This window comes from Bison bison, unplaced genomic scaffold (assembly GCF_000754665.1).
Source record: "Bison bison bison isolate TAMUID 2011002044 unplaced genomic scaffold, Bison_UMD1.0 scf7180017864353, whole genome shotgun sequence".
NCBI lineage: Eukaryota > Metazoa > Chordata > Mammalia > Artiodactyla > Bovidae > Bison > Bison bison.
The window spans coordinates 1,506,885-1,515,879 of NW_011494925.1; the positions used below are offsets into that span (position 1 = coordinate 1,506,885).

An 8,995-nucleotide genomic window follows, 5' to 3' on the forward strand; every position below is an offset into this window, starting at 1 on the left:
CTTTTCCCCTCTTTTATCCTGTGCTTATAAAATAACATTTATCATTGCTGCTGCTGCTGCTGCTAAGTCTCTTCAGTCGTATCTGACTCTGTGCCACCCCATAGACGGCAGCCCACCAGGCTCCCCTGTCCCTGGGATTCTCAAGGCAAGAACACTGGAGTGGGCTGCCATTTCCTTCTCCAATGCATGAAAGTGAAAAGTTAAAGTGAACTTATTTAAGTATTCTACTGCATTTAAGAATTTGATCATTTGATATTAAAATGCACATTTCGCTGAAAGAAGTCGAGAGTGAAAGAGAGAGTACAACTAAGATTTTTCTCCTTTTCCACCTCTAACCCTGAAGGATGGAAAACAGAAAACAAAGAAACCCACGAAAATCCTACTAGCTGCTTAATGATTATACCAACTTGATCATGATAATTCTGAACCAAACAGACTTGACACCAGCTTCATTCATTCTTACTGGAATCCCAGGACTGGAGGACAGGCATTTCTGGATTTCTTTGCCATTCTGCACAATGTATGTTGTGGCTGTGGTTGGTAATTGTGGACTCCTCTACCTCATTCGATATGAGGATTCCTTGCACAGGTCCATGTATTACTTTTTGGCCATGCTTTCTCTAACTGACCTTGTCATGTGCACTACTACAATTCCTAGAGCCCTCTGCATCTTCTGGTTCCACCTGAAGGAAATCAGCTTTGATGAACGCCTGGTCCAGATGTTCTTCATCTGTGCCTTCACAGGGATGGAGTCTGGGGTGCTTATGCTTATGGCCTTAGACCGCTATGTGGCCATCTGCTACCCTCTGCGTTACTCAACTATCCTCACCAATCCTATTATTGCAAAGGCAGGGCTCGTCACTTTCCTGAGAGGTGTGTTGCTTGTCATTCCCTTGACTTTCATCATCAAAAGACTACCCTATTGCAGAGGCAATATAATACACCATACCTACTGTGACCACATGGCTGTAGCCAAGTTATCTTGTGGAAATATCAAGATCAATGTCATCTGTGGTCTGATGGTTGCCCTCCTGATTGGGGGTTTTGACATCTTGTGCATCTCAGTCTCCTACACAATGATCCTCTGGGCGGTGGTCAGCCTCTCCTCAGCAGAAGCTCGGTGGAAGGCCTTCAGTACCTGCACTGCCCACATCTGTGCTATAGTTTTCTCCTACAGTCCAGTCTTCTTTTGTTTCTTTTCTCACCGCTTTGGGGGTCACAGGATTCCTCCATCATGCCACATCATTGTGGCCAATATTTATTTGCTCTTGCCTCCCACTATGAACCCTATCGTCTATGGAGTGAAAACCAAGCAGATACGAGACTGTGTCATAAGGATCTTTTAGGTTCTAAGGATACTAAATCCCATAGCATATGAAAGGGCTATATATATCAGCTAAGGGGAAAAAAATGAAGGGAAAGAGGAGCAAGGGAAAGAGAAAGGAGGAGGAGAGGGAAGAGAATCTAGGGGAGGAAATAGAAGGAAAGGGCTACTTCTGTTGGCAATATAGTCAGGGTCTAATAATCCCTTCCTGAGACCACCATTTTGGCCATGACATAGAACAAGAGTGTTGACTACTGCATTCCCAGTGTCTCCAGAATCTCAACATTACTGGCATGGCCACCATACTTTCTAAGTGTTTTCATCTCCTCACCCTGGGAAGGGCTCGTCTCATCATTAACCGATATCTCCATGAACAAAAACACCAAAGAATGTTGAGACAATTGAGGGAAAGAAAATCAGCTTCAGTGATTGTCTGATGGAAAGAGATCATCTGCAGCCAGAAGCCACTTTATCCTATATCCAAATAGGGACTGGAATTTCCAATTTGAAGGCTATTGTTATTTTCCTCTGGAAAATAAATTCTGTAATTGCTCATCATTATCAAAATTCCTCTATTTTCAAAGTTGTCTTTCTGATGGAAGAACTAGGAAGTATACATGAGGTCATTAATTTAATGAGGTCAAAGTCTGGATTTCTAATTTAGAAATACATTATTCATTTGACAGCATTCTTCTTCTGTGGATCTCAAATAAAACTGCTTCCCCACAGACTGGTGGGATCTGCAGATTTATTCAAGATGGCCTTCAAAACTACATAGTCTGGAGAAACAATATAATCTGTTAAGCAAGTTAAGAATGATAAATGTCGGAGAAGGCAATGACACCCCACTCCAGTACTCTTGCCTGGAAAATCCTATGGACGGAGGAGTCTGGTAGGCTGCAGTCCATGGGGTCGCTAGGAGTCAAGTACTTTTCTTGAACCTATTCTTGGAGGATTAAATTATATTTCTTCAGAACATCTTAAATTAGAACTGTTTTCAGTTATTAGTCATCCCTATACTAGTTGACTTTTTGAAATAAGCTTTTAAGATGTATCCCAATAACAATACAATTAAAGGAATACTTAAATCACTTTGCATGAAGAAAACCAATTAAATCAATATTAAAAAATGTTTGATTCCATATAGGAAACAAATTTATTAACCCGAGGAGAAAAAAAATCTACTCTTTCTTTCTAGTCTCATAAAAAATTTTCTCTCTAAATACCTTCTATAAAATTCTCTGACTTCATCTGCAGATACATCTGCCTCTCAGTCTATGTATATATGTAGTTATGAATGAATATATAACATACATGTGTGTATGTATGTGATATATATGTGTGCATATTTATAGATACATTTATTTCTCAAAAATTAGATGAATTTATTAAATAATTTCACTTTAGAAAGCAAAAAATAGAGGCAAATGTGTTCATTTCTGTTTCTTTCTTAAAACACACCAAAAAATGTCTATAATTCAGCATTCTGTAAAGACATTCATGTGGAAATATAATAGTGTATAAAATGCTAATAAAAAACCAATATGGTTGAAATACTATTTTCCATATAGTATGGAAGAGTCTAATTCATTTAGTGAATGAATGTTAAATAATGATCAGGTAAAATTTTTAAAAATGAATGCTTCACTACATTTTAAAAACGGATACTTCACTACATTTCATGGCCGAGTTCAAGATAGGTATGTTATTGAAACCCTAGCTCATTCTATGTAGAAAATTGTATTTTACACTTATAGTGATGTATATAACACATAAATAGGAATGTTTCTTGAAGCCATCTTTTCCTAAGGTAGCCTCATAACAAAACAAGAAGAATAAAAAACAGTAAACAGCTTTCTCTTATACCTTATGATAACTTTTATTGTGTAATATACTGTTTTATTTTTATTTTAAAGTTTCTCTGGTTTGGTGCCTACTTTTTTTTTCTCTCATATTGTTTGGCATGTGGGATCTTATTTCCCTGACCAGGTATCAAATCTGCATACTCTGCATTGTCAGCACAGAGTCCTAACGACTGGACTGCCAGAGAAGTACTGGTATCTTCTTACTTTCAAAGTAAATACACACTGCTCAATTTATGATAGGGCTTCCCAGGTGGCGCTAATGGTAAAGAACCCACCTGCAAATGCAGGGGACTTAAAAGACGCAAGTTCGATTCCTGGGTCGAGAAGATCTCCTGGAGGAGGGCATGGCAACCCACTCCAATATTCTTGCCTGGAGAATCCCATGGACAGAGGAGCCTGGTAGGCCACAGATCATGGGGTCACAAAGAGTCGGACACAACTGAATATATATAAATTATATAGCAACATATAATGTATTTTTAAATCTCGTTATGTTTTAAATCATATTTCAATTTATTTACAAACTATGTTCAAATGTTAATATAAAATAGAATTCATTTTCAAATACTCTTTCCTTTCTCTACATGCTTTTCAAGATATTCTTAACAGATGAATTGTTCATTTTTCAGGTTAAATTTAAAGCCATTTTACTGAAATTTAGATCTTTATAAATTGTTTTCGGGAGAATTTGTTCATTTAAATACTGAAACTTTCAGTTCATCAGCTCCGTTAAGAGTTTCTGTTAGGTTTTTCCCTTTTATTCTATTCCTCAGTAAATATTTAGAGATTACTTCACTAATACTTGTATATCTATGACAAAGATGTAAGTAGTTACATATTAGTATTCAGATATGCAAAGAAAACATAGCTTATTTATTTCCTAGTGACTGATTTATCCTTGCTCATAAGCTCTTCTTACACCCTAAGCTTGTATTTTCTCTTTAAAATTGTCACTTTCAATGATGACTATTGCATATTATCATATATGCTTCCTTTATATGAAATATCTATGTCTATCCATATCTATTTTACTTGCTTTAGGATAACTCTATCTTTCTAGTGTAAAATATTAAGTCTGGACTGTTTCCTTCTCCGAGTACAGGTGTGGAGTGACTCCACTGGGACAGTAATGTAGCCTAAGAGAGGGTTTGCTGTCTTCTGGACTCTGCTTGGTTTCCACGAAGTGGATTTTGATCTAGCTTCTGGGTTCTTATTGTGGTTCCACTGTTTCCTTTTGGCCTTTTCAGCCTCTGTGTATTGAATACTTCTTGAACTCATGGATCTAGTTATTAGCTCCAATTACAAACACCTGCTCCTGAGTGTTCTTAAGCAGATCCTAAGATTCTTCCTTCCCATCAGGCCTGTCAGCACCTCCGCTTCTCCTCTCAGGACTTAGAGATTCCCGCATTGGATAAAATACATAGACCTACATATCTAATTAGCTCAGCCAACTCCAAGTAGGATGAAGATTCACATGTAGACACATCAGAGTGAAGCAACAGAGAGAAAACATCAAAAGCAACAGAAGAAACAATTACATGCCACGTAAAAGGGAATTTTCAGCTTTGATGGCAAAATAAAGACATTTTGAGAAAAATCATTACTGGGAGACCAACCTTATAAAAAAAGATAATAAAAGAATGTCTTCTTACTGAAATCAAGGGAACCAGATAGTAACTTGCCTCCTTGTGAAAAAGCAAAGAGCGTCAGTAAAGGTAAGTGTGTCCACATCACTAGGGTGGGGAAGGCCAGACTGTTTCCATTTATATTTATCCACCTGCTCTCAGGAGAAACCTGGAAGACCTGTTTGTGCAGTTGCAATGTCTTATTCATCCTTCTCATGTTCCCCCATCAGACATGACTTAGTATAAATATTTAAGTGCTTCTTTAAGGAGGAAAGGAGAGGAGGGGAGGGAACTGGTGGAAAAGTCGCTGAGATGTGCAGAACTCAGTGCCTCCATTATCCTGCCCTGGTTCTTGAAAGTGACATCTATCTATCTTGTGTAAATTTCATTAATTACCAGCTTGTGGCTTAACCTAAATGTCAATGTACTGTGCTTATTTATCGTTTATATTTATACTGTATGGTTATTCCAAATCTCTTTAGGGGAGTCATTTATGTAAAACTAAACAAGCAAATAAATAAAACTTACTGAATCCCCACCTTGAAAGCATAGTGTTCATATACACCAAACATTATGACTTGGTCAGTCATTGAAATTATCAGGAGATGATGACTAATTTTCTTCTCCTCAGTTAAAACAAATACACTCTCATATACTATTGGTGTTATGAAAATGAAAATAGCAAGTAACTGCTCAAAAACTAAGGTTTGATCAGCGGATTTAAATGTTTTGTAATGCAGTAAACAATCTTTTACAAAATCACCAATTTACATAGAATTTATATATTTGTATAGTTTATATAATAAAACTTTTAAAATCTCTATAGTTTATATATATATATAGTTTGCATAGTAAAACTTTCAAAGTGCCTATGACAATAGTTTGTTAAGAAAATTTAGAGTTTGATTTAAGCCTTCATAATCCCTCAGGCTTTTCATTAATTATTTAATCATTATACTTTAATGACAATATAATTAATGCAGCTTCCAGATATCTGACATACTCTAGGATTTTTAGCATTTTTCTGATACAAATCGACTTCAAAATTACCACATGAAGATTTTTGCCAAGAATGTAATTTTTAAAATCAATTTAAAGAGACTTCTATGGTAAGATGGCAATGTTGACCTAGGTCTCATGTTTTTCTCCCCTCACACTTAAAGATGTAACCAGGAAAAAATGTATCAAAAATATAGTATCATAACTCATCAAAGGAAGACAAAGCACAGTGCCACACTCAAGACTCGGAGAAATACTGTGAAATCAACAGAAAACCATGTATTTTAGTTTGGGGAATTATCAGCTATTATTGGTGAAAGGAATGAAGTACAAGAAAAAAACAAATCCAACTAATAATGGGTTCTCTTCCCATACCAATGGAAGACTAAGGCTCAGAAGCCTACTTAAGACAGGATTTTAATTCCATAATTCAGCCACAACACAGGGAAATTCCACAAAATTCAATATTTTGTTTTTGTTTTATTTTTTCTCAGCTGGAAGGAAAGCATGAAAGGGAAGAACAGATAAACATAATCACCAAGAATTAATTATCTTTAGACTTAGAGATTAACTAGATAGCATATAAAGAGATAAAAATAAGATAAAACGCTCCACAGGAACTGGCACTCTATGGAGGATGTTTCCCCACATATTCCGGTTGTATTTTCACTCTTCTCCATTTAGAACTAATAAGGACTTGGCTAAGTATTCACGTAATTTACTTTTTTTCCTCCTGTGACAGACGGGCTAGGGCTTGTAATTGCTAGTAAAATCATGGAGATTACTGTGTCTATAAAAGCAATGTTTGGAGACAAAAATGCAGCTTGGATGGAATGCCCCAAAAAGAATAAACAAGCAAACAAATATTTCTTCAAATAGGTGGACTGACATTTAATAGAGGATTTTTTTTAATGTGTAGAAGGGATTTCAACAATTACACAATGCAGAGAAGCTTCCTCTTACCTCTTACTCCCTTCCAGTCACTATCACTAGAATATCAGATGTGTCAGTTGTCCAACAAACTAAAGCATAAAGAGAAAAACAAATACTGTACATTAATGCATATATGTAGATTCTAGAAAATGATACTGATGAGCTTATTTGCAGGGAAGGAATGGAGACACAGATATAAACAGATTTATGGACCCAGTGGGGAAAAGAAAGAGTGGGATAAAAAATGAAAATAGCGTAGACGTCTATACACTGTTCTGTGTGTGTATGTGTGTGTGTGCACTCACGCACGCTGTTGTACGGCAGAAGCCAACACAACATTGTAAAGCAATTTTTCTCCAATTAAAATTTTTTAAAAAACTAAAACATTAAATGAAATGTTAAAATAGTTTTCAGATAAATGGGCCTGGAAATCAAGGCAACAGCTGACCTTTGCACAACAAAGGTTTTAACTGCATGGGTCCTTTTGTACATTGATTTTTCTCAGTAAATTTATTGGAAAACTTTTTGGAGATTTGTGACACTTTGAAAAAATCTTACAGATGAATCATTTCATCTAGAAATGTTGAAAAAAGTAAAAAAAAAAAATTAGGTATTTTCCTGAGAGCATAAAATTTATGGAGATACACATATGACATACCATATATGTGTTCGTTGGCTGTTTATTGGCAGGGAAATTGGTAAGGTTGCCAGGCCACAATAGGCTCTTGGTAGTTAAGTTTGGGGAGAAGCAAAATTTATGTGCACATTTTTTATTGTGTGAGGGCCAGAACCCGTTAACGGTTAACCTCATGTTGTTCTAGGGTCAATTGTGGTGTGTGTGTGTGTGTGTGTGTATGCGCGCTCAGTAATGTCTGACTCTTTTTGACCCCATAACTGTTATGTAACCATAGAAGATTCTTGGGAAATGTATTCATGTTCAGTGTGTAACCAATAAGAAAACATTGCACACCTGTAAAAGTTCAGCTACAAATATGAGAGCAAAAGTGGTATAGTGTTCAGAAGACATCTTCTGTTACAAGCTAAAATAAAATTTCTCATATTGAATGATTTGCTCAGTATAGTGGATTAATAACAACAAAATGTCAGCATCAAAGACCAGGTGATAAACAATGTAAAATAAGGGATATAAAAGGGAAGCTTGGGTGATAATTCATTGTAGGAACAAAGAAATAAGACTACATAACTAATCAAGATTTTAGAAATACCAAGATACATAATAGACCAATTAAAATAAATTTTGACATTATTATCAGGTCATAACAAGGAATGAAAACATGAAAAAGTCAAAAGCTGATAGAAATTAATAGCTATCGAGGGTAGTATTGTATTATATACAATAAAAATATACTGATATAGAGAACTCCACCAAATTAAATGATAGTAGAATTATTTTCTGATATAAAGTCCTGAATCAGCATACCAATATTGTTACAGGAAAACATTTTAAGCAAGCAATTAAAACTAGACATCAGTTAACTTTATTGGCAATAAACTACAAACATAAGGAAGAGACAATTTCAAATATTATGTATCAAAGATTTACTAAAGATTTATTTTATCAATTCTTTCTTTTATTAAATTATTTATTTCCCATATTATATGTTGCTTATTTTCAAAAAAGATAAAAGAAGGGGAACGAGAAAAAAAGTGAAAAGAAAATGAAGGCAATGTAAACATACCAACCAGTTTGCCAGTCAGTACACTGCAAGGAATATTGTATCTTCAAAAAATGGAGCAACAAACATCAAAATCCTGAGAAGAAGAAAGTGTGAGCCAATTTGTAATACTTGGCCAATTTACTTTATGAAAAAATAGCCTAATTTCCCCACAAATATTAGCAAATCAGTTTCAACAATTTATAAAAACTGTAATACACCATAATCAAGTAGGATTTATCCTAGGTATGTAAGATCGTTTCAACATTGAAAAATCGTTTAATGCAAATCCATCGTTATTGACAGGCTGAAAAAGAAAATCACCTGATCATATCTGTATGATATAGGTGCAGAAAAGCCTTTGAAAAACCCAACACCCATTCACAAAACAATAAATAAATGAATTTGACCACATTCCAACCGAACTTCAAACCTCAAACTTGTAATAGAGAGGAACTAGTCTTTTTTTTTAAGCTTTATTTTTTTTGGTTACTCTGAGCCTTGGTTGCTGCACGCAGGCTTTCTCTAGTTGCAGAGAATGGGGGCTCCTCTCTAGTTGTGGCGTGCCAGCTC

The 8,995-nt window shown here is 35.5% G+C and overlaps 1 protein-coding gene across 1 annotated transcript; it reads left to right on the forward strand.

Moving 5' to 3' along the window:
- Positions 1-413: 413 nt before the first annotated feature.
- On the forward strand, positions 414-1,346 carry LOC104999509 (olfactory receptor 52N4-like). The gene has a single exon (XM_010855049.1). The coding sequence runs from the start codon at positions 414-416 to the stop codon at positions 1,344-1,346; it is 933 nt and encodes a 310-aa protein (XP_010853351.1).
- The last annotated feature ends 7,649 nt before the right edge of the window (positions 1,347-8,995 follow it).